Source organism: Zophobas morio, unplaced genomic scaffold, assembly GCF_036711695.1.
Source record: "Zophobas morio isolate AGI-343-1 ecotype UQ-CSIRO unplaced genomic scaffold, CSIRO_AGI_Zmor_V1 ptg000012l, whole genome shotgun sequence".
NCBI classification, from domain to species: domain Eukaryota; kingdom Metazoa; phylum Arthropoda; class Insecta; order Coleoptera; family Tenebrionidae; genus Zophobas; species Zophobas morio.
The window spans coordinates 3,514,940-3,532,880 of NW_026972117.1; the positions used below are offsets into that span (position 1 = coordinate 3,514,940).

The window sequence follows — 17,941 nt, forward strand, 5'->3', positions numbered from 1 at the left end:
ATATTTCTACATCTTTGTTCCAAGACCATAAATACGCTAGATTGAGATGCATGTGCCAAAATTTTTAGACATCTTTCACAAGGGTTCAATTTTTCAAAATCTCTTGAAAATTTCGAGCTTTTTTCGGCCATTTTCGAAAATTATCTAAATTTTTTTTTCGTAGATTTCGACTCTCAGAAGTTAATTTCGGTTTCAATTCTTTCAAAGTTCCTCGCATTTTTCCAATTAAAATATGACAATTTTTAGAGTTTTAAAAAAACTGTTAAATTTCAAACTAAATATTTTATATTCCAATTTTTTTTTGTAAACTTTCAGACAAATTTTCACAAGATCAATTTTTAGATATGTTTCCCTTATGAAAATTCTTTTTGTCAATTTCAACTATCAGACGTTATTTTCGGCCCTATTTTTCCAGAATCGCCCAGTGAAATACTCGTATATCATTTTCTGAAATTAAAAAAAAAATCAAACCGAGTATTTCTAAAACCTTATTCCGGAACTATAAACTCTTTGTATTTTTCCAATTAGAACCTCGAAATCTATCTACCACATTTTTTTTTTCATTTTCAGACAACTTTTTCAAAAGATCAATTTATCAGTGCTTCCTATTTTTGAAAATGTTGACTTTTTTTCATTCGAAAAGATTAAAAAAAAAATATATTGCTAAAATATTGTTCCAGGACCATAAATACGCTAGATTTAGATGCATGTGTCAAAATTTTTAGACATCTTTCACAAGGGTTCAATTTTTCAAAATCTCTTGAAAACTTCGAGCTCTTTTCGGCCATTTTCGAAAAGTATCTAAATAATTTTTTTTTTTTCGTAGATTTCGACTCTCAGAAGTTAATTTCGGTTTCAATTCTTTCAAAGTTCCTCGCATTTTTCCAAGATAACCCATTCAAATATGACAATTTTTAGAGTTTTAAAAAAACTGTTAAATTTCAAACCAAATATTTTATATTTCAAATTTTTTGTAAAATTTTAGACAAATTTTCAGAAGCTCAATTTTCAGATATTTCCTTAAAGAAATTTACGACTTTTTTCGACCTCCGAAAAGTACCAAAAAAAATTCTTTTTGTAGATGTCGACCATCAAACGTTATTTCCGGCCTCATCTCTTATATCAATTTCTCAAATTAAAAAAAAAAACTTTCATACCGAATATTTCTAACACCTTGTTCTGGAACTATGAACGCCTTGTATTTTTGGAACTAGAACCTCGAAATTTAACTCTCAAAATTTTTTATGAATTTTTAGACAACTTTTTCAAAAGCTCAGTTTTTCAGTGCTCCCTTTTTTTGAAAATTTTGACTTTAGTAGATCCCATTTGAAAATTTATATAAACGGATCTTTTTTTGTAGATTTTGATCTCCAGGCGTTACCTTCCACTTCATTGTCTGAAAACTTCTACCATTTTTCCAGAGTTGCCAAATTAAATACGGCAGTTTTTAGATTTTTGGAAAAATTGTCGAGATCTGTATTCCTATGTATTTTTCAAAAGTTCGATTTTTCAGTAGAAAATTACGAAAATTCCACTTTTTTGGACCACCTTGGAAAATTACCTAAATAGATTGTTTTTAGCCATATAAAAACTCCTACCACTTAAAAAAAAATATTTTCAATACTAAAACTTTTTTCCAGGACCATAAATCCGTTAGTTTTCAAATCAGCACGTCGAGATACATATGCTAGAATTTTTTGTGAATTTTTAACAACTTTCTCAAAAGTTCAAATTTTCAAAATCTCTTGAAAATTTCGACTTTTTCCGACCGTATTCGAAAATTACCTAATTTTTTTGTAGATTTTGACCTCCAGAAGGTACTTTCGGCCTTATTTCTTCTAACAGTCTTACCATTTTTCCAAAATTTCTCAACGAAATATGGCAATTTTTAACATTAAAAAAATATACATACATTCAAAACCCAATATTTCTAAAATCTTGCCTCCGGACCACAAAAACGTTATATTTTTGGAATCAATACGTCGAGATCTACATATTCCAGAATTTTTTCTGGATTTTCAGACAACTTTGTCAAAAGCTCAATTTTTCAATATAAAAATTTTGGCTTTTTTTCGACGACCTTCCAAATTACCCCAAGAATTTTTTTTGTAAATTTCGACGTCAGGAAGTTACTTTGGGTATTCAGTTCTGCGAAAACTCCTACCATTTTTCCAGAATCGCCCAATGAAATATGGACATTTTTAGGATAATAAAAGAAAATTAAGTTTCAAACCGAATATTTCAAAAATTTTGTTCCTGGATCATAAACACGTTCTATTTTTCAAATCAGTATCAGTAATTTTTTCTGAATTTTGACTTTCTTTCGATCACTGTCGAAAATTATTTAGAAAAATATTTTTAACTCAACAGGATTTATTAAGACAGGTTTAATTCTAGCTGTCAGACTAACAAAAATCCGAAGACAAAATTAAAAGTTAAATTAACAAAAATCTTCTTGCTTTCAGCATTTTGTAAATTACTGAAAACTTCCTGAAGGAAGGTTATGATTTTGGAAATGGGTTTATTTTAGAAAACTTTTGAAAACCTTCAAAACATACACGAAAAATAAGTATAGAAAATGTTAAAAGTAGTCTAAAACTAATAAATAGCATAGGACCGTTTCTAACTTTACTGGAAATAACTCTGTTTTTTTTATTTATTTATCCATTTGAATTTAAAAAAAAAATTGAATTTCAACCTGACCTGACCTGTACATGTGTCGTGCAAGGACTAGGAGAATTCTCTTTAAATATCCTGGATAATCCTTCTTACCTTCTTCTTAGTCAACAGTATTCCAACAGGATCGTGGACTAAGCATGAAATTATTCAGTGGTTGAAACTCCAGTGCTTGAAATCCAGTTTCTTAAACTTGAGCTACTAAATTTAACAAACCAGCATTCCAAGAGAATGCCTTCTTTATGCGTTGTGAATGAATTAAGAGAAATATATGGCTACGAAATGTGAAGATCATACAAACGTAGTAACTATCATAATGAAACCATTGTAAAGATTTCTCTTGGGCAAAAATTCTCAATGCAACTCTGCAACCTCCTCAGTTCTGCAGTTCCCAACATTTGCTCTTTTCCGTCATCTCAATATTGTTCATCCGATTTAGCACTTTACAGCAGCCTAATTACGCCTCATCCTTATTCCCCTCAGAGCAAATCTCGACTTTACTGCCTATTCACCCACAACTTGCACTTTTCTCCGATGGAAAGATATCACCGGTCGTATTTGTATTCAATACGCTGCGTCCTTTTAAATACATACACTGTGTCCAGTTTGTCATACGTATAAGGCGAAGCAGCTTGTAAAATATTCTAGCGTTGAAGGTGGGTGTTTTTTAAAGGATCGATCGGACGGAACTTCTATGGCTTAAAATCATGTACATGATAATATTACTGGAAATACCGTCCATAGCGTGTGCTCCAGCCGAGCCCGTCAGCAGGAAATTTGTTTTCAGCGTTTCAGGAACGACACGTTTTTCATAATTAATCGGCGTGTTTACATCTCTGGGCGTAACAACAATTTGCAAATAACACGTAGTCTTCAGGGAGCAACAAACTTTTTAATTAGTATGATTTCGGAGCGGTCGCACGACACGAAAGTCGCGGGTTAAAGTCGTAAAGTGTGGATGGTCCAGGTACCGAGCTGGTATAAGCAGAGGCATCGATCATCACTCGTCAGGATCATCGGACTTCTCATCAGTGCGGCGTTGAGATTATTATCATTATCAAGTCAAGTAGAAGATGAGCAGACGATTAAAACGGACCACCCTGAATTTTTTAGCTTGTAACTTTAGTCGGGAAGTAATGAATTTGATTATGGTAACGAGGAGATAGAATTTGGGGGAAGAGTGGAAATCCGTTTGAAAAATGTTAATCATTTTTGGCTCCGGTGCTCAAATTCCGGCTCGAATGTCGTTCGATGGAGCGGTTTGGTGCATAATGTGATTTATCAAATTAAATAATGTCGTGATTTTTATAATAGTTGTTGTAAAAAACTCGTTTTGAATCCTACGATAACAACGCTATTAAGTTTTTTTAATGTTTCGTTGTGTGGTGGGGATGACTCGATTACAAATTATGTTGTGTCGAATAAAAATAATACAGATTTTCTGGTCGCATTGGCCTCTAATGAACAAAATAAAATATCTTCTGTAATACGAGATTATTTTTTGTATCATGTTTTACAAATGCTATAAAGTAAACCCCAAAAGTAGGAAAAAATAGGTTCCTGCGAATGATTTAAAATTTTGCAAACATCTTAAGATTAGAATTTTTTTCCTAGACATCAAGATTTTTCGAAACATCAAAATTCTGTAACAATTCATTTTTTCCATTTTTAAAATTTCCGTTGTTTCAGTTTAGGGATTTTTCAATAGATATTTCGAATTTTATATTTTTTTAATTTTCGTTTTTTCAATTTCTCGATTTTTCAACTTGCAGTTTTTTTTCCAATTTTTCGATTTCTCCATTTTCAATTTTTCGTTATTTCAGTTTTGGGATTTTTCAGTTTTTTATTCTTCAATTTCTCGATTTTTCAATTTTTCGATGCCTCGGTTTTCAATTTTTCAACATTTCACTTTTAAGTTTGCTCGTTTTTTCGATTTTTCAATTTCTCGAATTTTCAAATTTTCGATTTCCGCAACTTTTTTTCAATTTCTTAATTTTCCCGTATTTCAATTTACGTTTTTCAATTTTTCGATTCTCCAATTTTTCAATTCTTCAGTTTTTCTGTTTTTATTCTCGATTCTTCAATTTTTCTTTATTTCAGTTTTTGACGTTTCTAAATTTTTCCAATTTTTCGATTTCCCGATTTTCAATTTTCTATTATTTCAGTTTTGGGATTTTACATTTTTTCGATTCAATTTCCCGAATTTTCAAATTTTCGCTTTCTAGATTTTTTCATTTTTCAATTTCTAAATTTTTCTGTACATTTTTTAGTTTTTCAATTCTTCAATTTTTCGATTTTTCCGGTTTTCGATTTTTCAATTTTTCGATTTTTAAAATTTTCGATTTTTCCATTTTTCAATTTTTCAGTGTCTCAATTTTACGTTGTTTCAGTTTGGGATTTTTTAATTTTTCAAATCTTCAATTTTCTCTAATTTTTCAATTTTTTTTATTTATCGGTTTATTAATTTTTCAAAATTTCCATTCTTTATTTTTTCGATTGTTTCTTAAATTATGATTTCTCAATTTTTCGGGAGATTTTTCAGTTTTTTTGTTCTTCAATTTCTCCATTTTTAATTTTTCGATATCTCGATTTTCAATTGTTCGATTTTTCAATTTTTTTGATTTTTTAATTTCTCAATTCTTCTATACATATTTCAGTTTTTCAATTTTCAATTTTTCGATTCTTCAATTTTTCGATTTTTTAATTTTTGGCATTTCTAAATTCTTCCAATTTTTCGATTTCCCGATTTTCAATTTTCCATTATTTCAGTTTTGGGATTTTACTTTTTTTTCAATTTTCAATTTCTAAATTTTTCTATACATTTTTAAGTTTTTCAATTCTTCAATTTTTCGATTTTTCAGTTTTTCGATTTTTTAAATTTTCGATTTTTCCATTTTTCAATTTTTCACTGTCTCAATTTTACGATGTTTCAGTTTCGAATTTTTAAATTTTTCAAATCTTCAATTCTCTAATTTTTCAATTTTTTTGATTTATCGGTGTATTCATTTTTCAATATTTCCATTCTTTATTTTTTCGATTGTTTGTTTTGATTTCTCAGTTTCTTAAATTACGACTTCTTAATTTTGTTGAGGATTTTTCAGTTTTTTTGTTCTTCCATTTCTCCATTTTTTAATTTTTCGTAATCTCGATTTTCAATTGTTCGATTTTTCAATTTTTTTTGATTTTTTAATTTCTCAGTTCTTCAATAAAATTTCAGTTTTACAATTTTTGATTCTTCAATTTTTCGATTTTTCAATTTTTGGCGTTTCTAAATTCTTCCAATTTTTCGATTTCCCGATTTTCAATTTTCCAGTATTTCAGTTTTGGGATTTTACATTTTTTTTTTCAATTTCTCGAATTTTCAAATTTTCGCTTTCTCGATTTTTCATTTTTCAATTTCTAAATTTTTCTATACATTTTTCAGTTTTTCAATTCTTCAATTTTTCGATTTTTCCGGTTTTTGATTTTTCAATTTTTCGATTTTTTTAGTTTTCAATTTTTCGGGGTCTCAATTTTGGCATTTTAAAATTTTTCGAATCTTCAATTTTCTCTAATTTTTCATTTTTTTGATTTATGGGTTTATTAATTTTTCAATATTTCCATTCTTTATTTTTTCGATTGTTTGTTTTGATTTCTCAGTTTCTTAAACTACGATTTCTCAATTTTTTGGGGGATTTTTCAGTTTTTTTGTTCTTCAATTTCTCAATTTTTTAATTTTTCGATATCTCGATCTTCAATTTTTCGATGTTTCAAGTTTTTTCATTTTTTAATTTTTGGCATTTCTAAATTCTCGATTTTTCAAGTTTTAAATTTTTTTATTTTCCTATTTCTTGACTCTTCGTTGTTTCAACTTCTCGTTTTATCGATTTTTCGGTTTTTCAATTCTTTAATTTTTCGATTTTTCAAGTTTCTGATTTCTCAATGTTCGGATTTTTTAAATTTTCGATGTTTCAGTTTCTTGACTTTTAATTTCTCAGTTTTTTAATGTTTCAGTTTAGAGATTTTTCAATCTTCCGTTTCTTCAATTTTTCTTTTCTTTGATTTTTCAACTGTTTCGATTTATCGGTTTTATTAATTTTTCAATATTTTCACTCTTCAGTTTTTCGATTTATTCGTTTTAATTTCTCTATTTTTTAACTTACGATTTTCAGATTTTTTAATTCTTCAGTTTCTCGATTTTCAATTTTTCGATATTCCAGTCTTGGGAATTTTCGTTTTTTCAATTCTTCGATTTCTCGAATTTTCAAATTTTCGATTTCCCGATTTTTTTCGTTTTTCAATATCTCAATTTTCCAATAATACATGTTTTAGTTTTCCAATTTTCAATTTTTCGAGTCTTCAATTCTTTCGATTCTCCATTTTCCAATTTTTCAATTTTTGGATTTTTATTTTCGGTTCGTTAATTTTTTGATTTTTCAATTTTTGGCGTTTCTAAATTTTAGATTTTTCGACTTTTAGATTTATCCACTTTTCAGTTTTTCAATTCTTCAATTTTTCAGGTTTTTGATTTTCCAATTTTTCGATTTTTTAAATGTTCAATGTTCCAGTTTCTTGATTTTTTAATTTCTTTTTTCGATGTTACAGTCTCGAGATTTTTCAGTCTTCCGGTTCTTCAATTTTTCTTTGATTTTTCAATTTATCGATTTAATAATTTTTCACTGCTTCAGTTTAGGAAATTTTTTGTATTTCGATTTGTTCAATTTTTCATTGATTTCTCGTTTTTTTACATTTTCGATTTTCAATTTCTCGATTTTTTAAATTATCAATTTTTGATATTTAAATTTGTCGATTTTTTAAATTTTACATTTATTGATTTTTCAATTTTTTCGGTTCGTCGTTTTTTCTGTTTTTCACTTTTTAAATTTTGTAATACATATTTTTGGTATTTCGATTTATGCATCTTTGGATTTTCGATTTTCGGTTTTGAATTTTTTAATTTTTCGAGATTTTGATGTTTCGACTTTTCAATTGCTCAGTTTTCACAACTTTTCGACTTCTTAAAATTTTCGATTTTGGACTATTCGAATTCTCGGTTTTTCAATTTTTGGCGTTTCTAAATTCTTCCAATTTTTCGATTTCCGGATTTTCAATTTTCCATTATTTCAGTTTTGGGATTTTACTTTTTTTTCAGTTTCTCGAATTTTCAAATTTTCACTTTCTCGATTTTTTTTCATTTTTCAATTTCCAAATTTTTCTATACATTTTTCAGTTTTCCAATTCTTCAATTTTTCGATTTTTCACGTTTTTGATTTTTCAATTTTTCGATTTTTTAAATTTTCGATTTTTCCATTTTTCAATTTTTCAGTGTCTCAATTTTACGATGTTTCAGTTTGGGATTTTTAAATTTTTCGAATCTTTATTTTTCTGGAATTTTTCAATTTTTTTGGTTTATGGGTTTATTCATTTTTTAATATTTCCATTCTTTATTTTTTCTATTGTTTGTTTTGATTTCTCAGTTTCTTAAATTACGATTTCTCAATTTTTGGGGGGATTTTTCAGTTTTTTTGTTCTGCAATTTCTCCATTTTTTTAAATTTTTCGATTTCCCGATTTTCAATTTTCCATTATTTCAGTTTTGGGGTTTTACATTTTTTTTTTCAATTTCTCGAATTTTCAAATTTTCGCTTTCTAGATTTTTTCATTTTTCAATTTCTAAATTTTTCTATACATTTTTCAGTTTTCCAATTCTTCAATTTTTCGATTTCTCAGGTTTTTGATTTTTCAGTTTTTTCTGATTTCTCAATGTTCGGGTTTTTTAAATTTTCGATGTTTCAGTTTCTTGATTTTTTTTAATTTCTCAGTGTGACAGTTTTTCAATCTTCCGGTTTTACAATTTTTCTTTGATTTTTCAACTATTTCGATTTATCGGTTTTATAATTTTTCAATATTTCCATTCTTCAATTTTTCCATTATTCGTTTTGATTTCTCTTTTATTTAACTTACGATTTCTCAATTTTTCGATATTTCAATGTTGGGATTTTTCGTTTTTTCAATTCTTCAATTTCTCGAATTTTACAATTTTCGGTTTCTCGATTTTTTTCATTTTTCAATATCTCATTTTTCCTATAATACACATTTCAGTTTCACAATTTTCAATTTTTCGAGTCTTCAATTTTTTCGATTCTGTAATTTTTCGATGTTTCAACTCTTCGATTTATCCACTTTTCAATTTTTCAGGTTTTCGATTTTTAAAATTTTCGATGTTCCAATTTCTTGATTTTTTAATTTCTAAATTTTTTGATATTTCAGTCTAGAGATTTTTCACTCTTTCGCTTCTTCAATTTTTTTTGACTTTTCAATTTATCGATTTATTAATTTTTCACTGTTTCAGTTTAGAAAATTTTCGGTATTTCGGTTGTTCAATTTTTCGATTTTTTAAATTGTCAATTTTTCGAATGCTCAATTTTTGATATTTAAATTTGTCGATTTTTTAAATTTTAGATTTTTTGATTTTTCAATTTTTTCGGTTCGTAGTTCTTTCTGTTTTTTACTTTTTCGAATTTTTAAATTTTAGATTTTTTACTTTTTTTCGATTGCTCGTTTTTTTCGACTTTTCTATGCTGCGACCTCTCAGTTTATCGATTTTTTAGTTTTTCAATCCTTCTATTTTTTATTTTTCAATTTTTCGATTTTTAAAAATTGCGTTTTTTCAATTTTTGTAATTTCTAAATTTTGGACTTTTCGATGTTTCAAGTTCTCGACGTATACAGTTTAGATATTTTTCAATCTTCCGGTTCTTCAATTTTTCTTTGCCTTTCAATTTTTTGATTTATCGATTTATAATTTTTCAGTATTTTAGTTTAGGCAATTTTCAATATTTCGATTATTCAATGTTTCGATTTTTCGTTTTGATTTCTCGGTTTTTCAATTTAATTTATTTTAATTTTATTTTTAAATTTTAGATGTTTTGATTTACATGTTCGTCGATTTTTTCTTTTACATTTTTTCGACTTTTTAAATTTGTGGATTTTTTAATTTGTTCAGATTTCGATGATTCGATCTTTCAATTATTCAGTTTTCACAATTTTTCGATTTTTTAAAATTTTCTAATTTTTAATTTTTCGATTTCTCGAATTTTCAATTTATCGCTTTTTTAATTTTTTCGACTTTTCATAAATTTTCCAATTTTTTGATACTTCGATTTTTCAATTTTTCGTTTTTTTAAATTTTACATTATTCAGTATTTTAATTTTCTTATTTTACGATTTTTGATGTTTCGATTTCTTGATTTTTTATTTTTTCTATTTGAATTTCCCGATTTTTTGTTTTCTCGCTATCCGGCTTTTTGATTTTAAAAATTTTTCATCATTTCGTTTTTTTTAAATCTTGATTTGTCAAGTTTTTGACTTCTCAATTTCTCAATATTTCAATTTTGGGAATTTCTTAATTTTTTTATTATTTATAATTTCAATTTTTGGATTTTTTAATTTTTCAAATTTTTGGAAAAACATTTTGCTGTTGTTTATCTGCTTTAAATATATTTCATCTTGTATTTACGTCACTGTTTTTTCTTTATAAACGTTTTTGTAAAAATTGGTAAAATTTTTCAAAGAAGCGATATTTAGCGGACCACACTTCAGGTGCGAGGGAAGTTCCGTCGAAATAACTTCCTAGTCGCTGCATGTTTCCTTTTTGATAAACTTCATCCTACGTCCATTTTTCGCCTCGAGATCCAAGCAAGCCCTCGAGTCCGCCTCTCCCGTTCGATCGCCCCGGCCGCGGCCCCCATAAATCAAACTCCTCTCCCATCGCCCGGTCACGTCCCAAACCGTCCGCCGCCGGCACTAAATAACCGCGACTGCCGCAAGCACTGTGTAAGTCGGCGCAATGCACCGCAGTTGCACTCGCCGCCGCAGTCGCCGCCCCCGCCGCATTGCACCACGTGCACCGGCCGAAGAGCAGAAGCCGTCCGGGAGGCAGTGAGTGCGCGTCTGGCATGTCTCCATTCATATTTCATAACGAGGTCAGCTATCAGGTGTCGGCGGACAATAACAGGTACTCGCCGCTCGCAGGTATCGCGTAACTACGGCCTCCGACAAGCCAGCACGTTCGGCACGATATCACTACCACTTTTTGCGGTCTGGCCGGAGGCGGGCGACGAGGAGCGGCCGCTTCGAAGAAACGCCGCCGAGAGATGGGCGAAAAAGTCGACGACGGCCGCTGAGGTTATGGGCGAAATCGGCGACCAAGTTCGTTGTACGTTGCACGAGCGCGCGGAAGGGGAAAGTTGCGGGCGCGTAGCGTAAACACCTGTTTTTGGGGTCACGTGCCGGTCGAGCGCCAATCGCAGGCGCGGCGGCGCAGCGCCCATTGGCGGACGGCGGTCACGTGACGCGGTGACGACCGGACGATTTTTTCTCGACCGACAATGACAGAAATTGACTGCGCATCGGGGAAGCGTCGAACGTACGAGAAATTCGGGTAAACATAATTTTAGTGGTGAATTATATTGTCTACGAAAGGTTCAACTAAATTTGGAATTCTTCAACACCCCCATTTGGGTCCCACTTTCTTCCCGTTACACATAAACGATATAAAAAAAATTATATATTTGTATATTTTCTGTCGAATAGCACATATTTTTCAATTTTTCATTTCTTCAATCTTTCGATTTGCTTTTTCCGTTTCGGTTTTTCATTTTCTCTATTTTTTTCAAAGTTCCTGTTTTTCTATCTTCCGATTTTATAATTTTTGCTTTGTTGTAATAATTTTGAATGTTTAATTGGAAAATTGAATAAAAGAAAAACTATGAAATCGCTAGAGGGTTGAAAAAACAAAGGAATTTAAAAAACAAAAAAATTGTGAAATAAAATCGAGAAAATAAAAATTAGAAAGTCGGAAAATTTCAGGAGTTTTCATTGTTTCGATTTTTCAGTTTTCATTCCTTCAATTTTTTTTTGATTTGCTCTTTTCAGTTTCGATTTTTTTTTTCGCATTTTCAATGTTCAGATTTTAAAATTTTTCCTTTTTTCGTTGTGAAAATCGTCAATTTAAGATTGAAAATTAGAAAAATTTAATAAAAGAAAAGTTATAAAATCGCTAGAAGCTAACAGTTAAAAAGTCGGAAAATTTCACCAGTTTGAGTATTTGGATTTTTCAGTTTTCATTCCTTCAATTTTTTATTTATTTTAGATTAAAAATTAGAAAAATTGAATAAGAAACATTGAAAAAAGGAAAGGGAATTAAAACACAAAAAACAATTGTACAAAATTGAGAAAATGTGAAATAGAAATCAAGAACTTGAAAAGATTGAAAATTTGAAAAATTGAATAAAAGAAAAATTATAAAATCGCTAGAAGTGTTGAAAAAACAAAACAATTTAAAAAACTAAAAGTTGTGAAAAAAATCGAGAAAATGAAAATTAAAAAGTTGGGAAATTTCTTGAGTTTCGATGTTTTCCATTTTTCAATTGTTCATTTCTTCAAATTTTCGATTTGCTCTTTTCCGTTTCTGTCATTTATGTTCCTCATTTTTAATTTTTCGGTTTTTCAGTGTTCTTATTTTATAATTTTTCCTTTTTTAAAACTAAAATTTTTCAATTTAACACTGAAAATTTGATAGACTAAAAACAAAATGATAAAATCGTAAGGAACATTGAAAAAAACAAAAGAAATGAAGAAACGAAAAATTGTAAAATAAAATCGTGAAAATGAAAATTAAGAAATCGAGAAATTTCACAAGTTTTCAGTTTTTCGATTTTTCGATTTATCGTTTCTTGAATTTTTCGATTTGCTTTTTTCGTTTCGGTTTTTTATTTTCTCTATTTTTTTCAAAGTTGCTGTTTTTCTATGTCCTGATTTAATAATTTTTCCTTTTTTCAATGTGATAATTTTCAATGTTAAATTATATAATTTAAATAACGAAAAATTGTGAAATAAAAATCGAGGAAAGAAAAGTTAAAAAGTCGGAAAATTTCAGGAGTTTTCAGTGTTTCGATTTTTCAGTTTTCATTCCTTCAATTTTTTATTTATTTTAGATTAAAAATTAGAAAAATTGAATAAAATACAAATTATGAAATCATAAGAAACATTGAAAAAAGCAAAGGGAATTAAAACACAAAAAACAATTGTACAAAATTGAGAAAATGTGAAATAGAAATCAAGAACTTGAAAAGATTGAAAATTTGAAAAATTGAATAAAAGAAAATTTATAAAATCGCTAGAAGTGTTGAAAAAACAAAACAATTTAAAAAACTAAAAATTGTGAAAAAAAATCGAGAAAATGAAAATTAAAAAGTTGGGAAATTCTCTGAGTTTCGAGTTTTTCCGTTTTTCAATTGTTCATTTCTTCAAATTTTCGATTTGCTCTTTTCCGTTTCTGTCATTTATTTTCCTTATTTTTAATTTTTCGGTTTTTCAGTGTTCTTATTTTATAATTTTTCCTTTTTTAAAACTAAAATTTTTCTATTTAACATTGAAAATTTGATAAATAGACTAAAAACAAAGTGATAAAATCGTAAGGAACATTGAAAAAAACAAAAGAAATGAAGAAACGAAAAATTGTAAAATAAAATCGTGAAAATGAAAATTAAGAAATCGAGAAATTTCACAAGTTTTCAGTTTTTCGATTTTTCGATTTATCGTTTCTTGAATTTTTCGATTTGCTTTTTTCGTTTCGGTTTTTTATTTTCTCTATTTTTTTCAAAGTTGCTGTTTTTCTATGTCCTGATTTAATAATTTTTCCTTTTTTCAATGTGATAATTTTCAATGTTAAATTATATAATTTAAATAACGAAAAATTGTGAAATAAAAATCGAGGAAAGAAAAGTTAAAAAGTCGGAAAATTTCAGGAGTTTTCAGTGTTTCGATTTTTCAGTTTTCATTCCTTCAATTTTTTATTTATTTTAGATTAAAAATTAGAAAAATTGAATAAAATACAAATTATGAAATCATAAGAAACATTGAAAAAAGCAAAGGGAATTAAAACACAAAAAACAATTGTACAAAATTGAGAAAATGTGAAATAGAAATCAAGAACTTGAAAAGATTGAAAATTTGAAAAATTGAATAAAAGAAAATTTATAAAATCGCTAGAAGTGTTGAAAAAACAAAACAATTTAAAAAACTAAAAGTTGTGAAAAAAAAATCGAGAAAATGAAAATTAAAAAGTTGGGAAATTTCTTGAGTTTCGAGTTTTTCCATTTTTCAATTGTTCATTTCTTCAAATTTTCGATTTGCTCTTTTCCGTTTCTGTCATTTATGTTCCTCATTTTTAATTTTTCGGTTTTTCAGTGTTCTGATTTTATAATTTTTCCTTTTTTAAAACTAAAATTTTTCAATTTAACATTGAAAATTTGATAAATAAAATAAAAACAAAATGATAAAATCGTAAGGAACATTGAAAAAAACAAAGAAATGAAGAAACGAAAAATTGTAAAATAAAATCGTGAAAATGAAAATTAAGAAATCGAGAAATTTCACAAGTTTTCAGTTTTTCGATTTTTCGATTTATCGTTTCTTGAGTTTTTCGATTTGCTTTTTTCGTTTCGGTTTTTTATTTTCTCTATTTTTTTCAAAGTTCCTGTTTTTCTATGTTCTGATTTAATAATTTTTCTTTTTTAAATGTGATAATTTTCAATGTTAAATTGAAAAATTCAATAAAACAAAAATTATAAAATCGCTAGAAGCGTTGAAAAAACAAAGGAATTTAAAAAACGAAAAATTGTGAAATAAAAATCGAGGAAAGAAAAGTTAAAAAGTCGGAAAATTTCAGGAGTTTTCAGTGTTTCGATTTTTCAGTTTTCATTCCTTCAATTTTTTTGATTTGCTCTTTTCCGTTTCGTTTTTTTTTTTTTTTTCGCTTGTTCAATGTTCATATTTTATAATCTTCAACTCAAGAGTAAAAATTAGAAAAATTGAATAAAATAAAAATTATAGACTCATGGGAAACATTGAAAAAATCAAAGGAAATTAAAACACGAAAAACAAATTTTAATATCGTAAAAACTATGATGAATTTTGGGGCCCTTGGTATTTTTTGCACAAATTTTAAGGGTTCTGCTTTTTCGAGAATTTAAACAAATTCTGAGACCCTTAGTGTCTTTTTTCGCATAATCTTGAGGCCCTTAATTTTTATTTTTGGAAAAATTGTAAAAATCTCTAGGAAGCTCAACGTTTGATTGTTTAAAAACTTTAAAAAGAGTGTCGAAGGTCCTTAGCGTTTTACTTTTGAAAAATTTTGAAAAAATTTAAATTTCAAAGATTCGCGACAGTCTGTTCTTTCAAGACTTGAAACAAATCCTGAGGGCCTTAGTATCCTTTTTAAAGAGTTTTGGGGCCCTTGGTATTTTTTGAACGAATTCGAAGACTTTTACAGACGTTTATTTCTTGAGTCTTAGTGTCTTTCTTAAAGATTTTTAAATAGTTTCAAGGCCCTTTGTGGTTTATTTTTGAACGAATTTGAAGATGAACACCTGTATTTTTAAATTTGTTCTTACTTCACGGGCATGTACTGGAATTGCACGTTTTTCCGAAGTTTGGTTAATTTTAGAATGTGAAAAAGTAGATCTTCCGTTTCGTCTATGTGGTCTCTGTGGTCTACTGATGTTATTATTTTTTGTATTAGGTTCTCTGAAACTATTGATTTAACAGTTGTGAAATTTCTCTGACTACTCCCACCAAAAATTTGATCTCATTTTTCAACCACCTTCGAAAATTAGCTAAGGACATTTTTTTGTAGTTCGACTCCCAGAAGTTATTTTGGGCTCTATTTCTTTTAAAATTGCTTGTAAGATTTTGAAAGAAATTGACTTTCAAACCGAATATTATTTTTATTTTTGCTATTTTTTTTAATAATATAACCTTGAAACGTTGCGAGATTGCGGAATTAAAAACTCAACACGGATTCATAAATCACAAGTAGTGGAGTGTGTTATTTTATAAAATTTAGCAATATTTTTTTAATTTGGATTTTTGCGTTGTTGCAGGACACCCCCCGACGCCCCTCCCCGTAGCATGCCCCTCGCCCCCCGCCCCGCACTGCAGGATCCGCGGCCCTCTGCCGCCACGAGCTAATGACTATGGCCGAGACCGCCGTCGAGTCTTCCACCGCGCACGACAAAGTCAACAACAACCACCCGCTGGTGGCCAACCACAACCACCGCCCCGCCGCCAAGCAGCGCAAGCGCAAGCGCCTCAGCCAAGTTCTGGACAAGCTGACCGCCTCCAGCGCCGACATTCCAAGCGCGGACGATGTCGCCGCCGCCAATAATAATAACAATGAGGAGGAGGAGCGCATCACCAAGCAGCGCCAGTGCACGCCCGATGTCTTCAAGTTCGACACGCCGGACACCGCCAGGTACAAGGCGGCCAGCGAGGACGAGGACGTCTTCAGCCCGGCGAGCTCCAGCAACAAGAGTCCGCACAGCAGTACCGAGTCGCCGCGGATCAGCTTCAGCCCCTTGAGGCTCAAGGAGGAGGACGCCAGCTGCAGCCCCCCGTTGTCTTTGCAGAGGACGGGCTGTCCTTGCTACCAGTGCGTGACGGTGGGGCACCACACGCCGCCGCTCCACCCTTACGACCGGTACTTCCCGGCGTCGCCGGCCTCGCCCTCCAACTTCGAAAGGTACTACGACTTACTACCCTTTACTTTTTGCAATGTTAACACAGTGTGTCTAGGTATTTCCACTCGAAGTACCTGCCAGACATCTTCAGGAGGCGGAGCCACAGCGACTCGGACCTCCCTTTGTGGTTCGCGGACCGGACGAAGCCCGCGTGGCCCCACCCCTTGGCCCTCCCTCCGTCCAAGCCGGCGTCGCCGCAGGACTCCCCGCTCGACCTGTCGCTCAAAGCCAAGCCGCCGTCGCCCCTCCCTCCGCCCCTCCCCCTGTTCTCGCCGGGCTTCCTGCCGCGGGTTAACGTGCCCGTGGTCAAGGGCGACGTCGCGTCGCCCACCACCAAGGAGTCGGTGGCGTCGCGGTACAACCTCGAGGTGTCGCCGGTGGTGGAGGAGATGCCCCCGGGCTCCGACGTGGCGTACGTGTGCCCCGTCTGCGGGCAGATGTTCAGCCTGCACGACCGCCTCGCCAAGCACATGGCGTCGCGGCACAAGAGCAGGCAAGGGGGCGGCGACGCCGCCGCCAAGGCGTACCTGTGCGACGTGTGCAAGCGGTCGTTCGCGCGCAGCGATATGCTCACGCGCCACATGAGGCTGCACACGGGGGTGAAGCCCTACACGTGCCGGGTGTGCGGACAAGTCTTCTCGCGCTCGGACCACCTGTCGACGCACCAGCGGACGCACACGGGGGAGAAGCCCTACAAGTGCCCCCAGTGCCCTTACGCCGCCTGCAGGCGCGACATGATCACGAGGCACATGCGCACGCACGCGAGGTACGAGCCAGAGCCTCTTCCGGTCAAGACTGAGAGCCACTGATGTGAGGAAGTTCGGGGGGCGGCGAGCCCCACTTTTTCTTAACCATGTACAAAATGTCTAGTCGAAGCGTTTTGGAGGACTCGCCGCCCCCGCCGCCGCCACGCGATGTCGGAGATCTCATTTCATTCCAGTGCGTCGTTGCCAAGCCGGAGATTTTTGTGCCAAATACGATGGCCAGGTATCACTTGTTTTTGTACACTTGTTTTTGCGGAGGGAGGGCTGGAGGAGGCTTAGGCTGTTTCGTTGGGAGGTCGGGCACGGGAGCGAGGTCCAGGTCCGAATAAAAAAAAATAAAAAATTCAGGCTCTTAACTATAATTGACAGACTATAATTTTTAATGATATAACTAGTTAAATTATACTCATATAATGCAAGTTTACACCTTCCAGTATTAACTATCACTGATATTTTTGAATTTGCATCACCACGAATACACACTTTATTGTATAGTTAAGATCTTAACTAGATATCGCTAGCGAATAATACTTTTTGCTTATAACTATCATACACTTTTCGACAACTCATATAATATGCTCTAATTAACCTTTATTTTCCAACTAACTATTTTTTGAACCTCGCCATGTATTTATATTCTACAAATTTGAACACATGGAAGATAAATGTTATAACTGAACACATATTCATCATAATCAACTCACTATCAACTATAACTAGAACGGTTTTTGTATTTATTTTTCGATCTGTTAACTATAATTGATAGTCGATTTTTAACAACTAACTAAATTTATTTTCACAGTACAGATCTTGAAACATGTGTTGATTACGAACCGACAATAACTAAAATAATGCTTACGTTATCAACATTGTTCAGTTATAGTTAAACAGCTTTCGGATGTCAGTTATAGCTAAGCGCCCGCCGCGTAGTTGCCTCGAAC

General features: G+C 31.6%; 1 protein-coding gene across 1 annotated transcript in view; it reads left to right on the forward strand.

Moving 5' to 3' along the window:
- Positions 1–17,710, forward strand: part of LOC135128274 (zinc finger and SCAN domain-containing protein 10) — a 100,878-nt gene extending 83,168 nt beyond the window's left edge. Inside the window, exons 3-4 of the mRNA XM_064055174.1 lie at positions 15,601–16,238; positions 16,292–17,710. Coding sequence (XP_063911244.1) covers positions 15,688–16,238; positions 16,292–17,045 — 1,305 coding nt within the window. The 5' untranslated portion in view covers positions 15,601–15,687 and the 3' untranslated portion in view covers positions 17,046–17,710. The remainder of the gene's footprint in view (positions 1–15,600; positions 16,239–16,291) is intronic.
- The last annotated feature ends 231 nt before the right edge of the window (positions 17,711–17,941 follow it).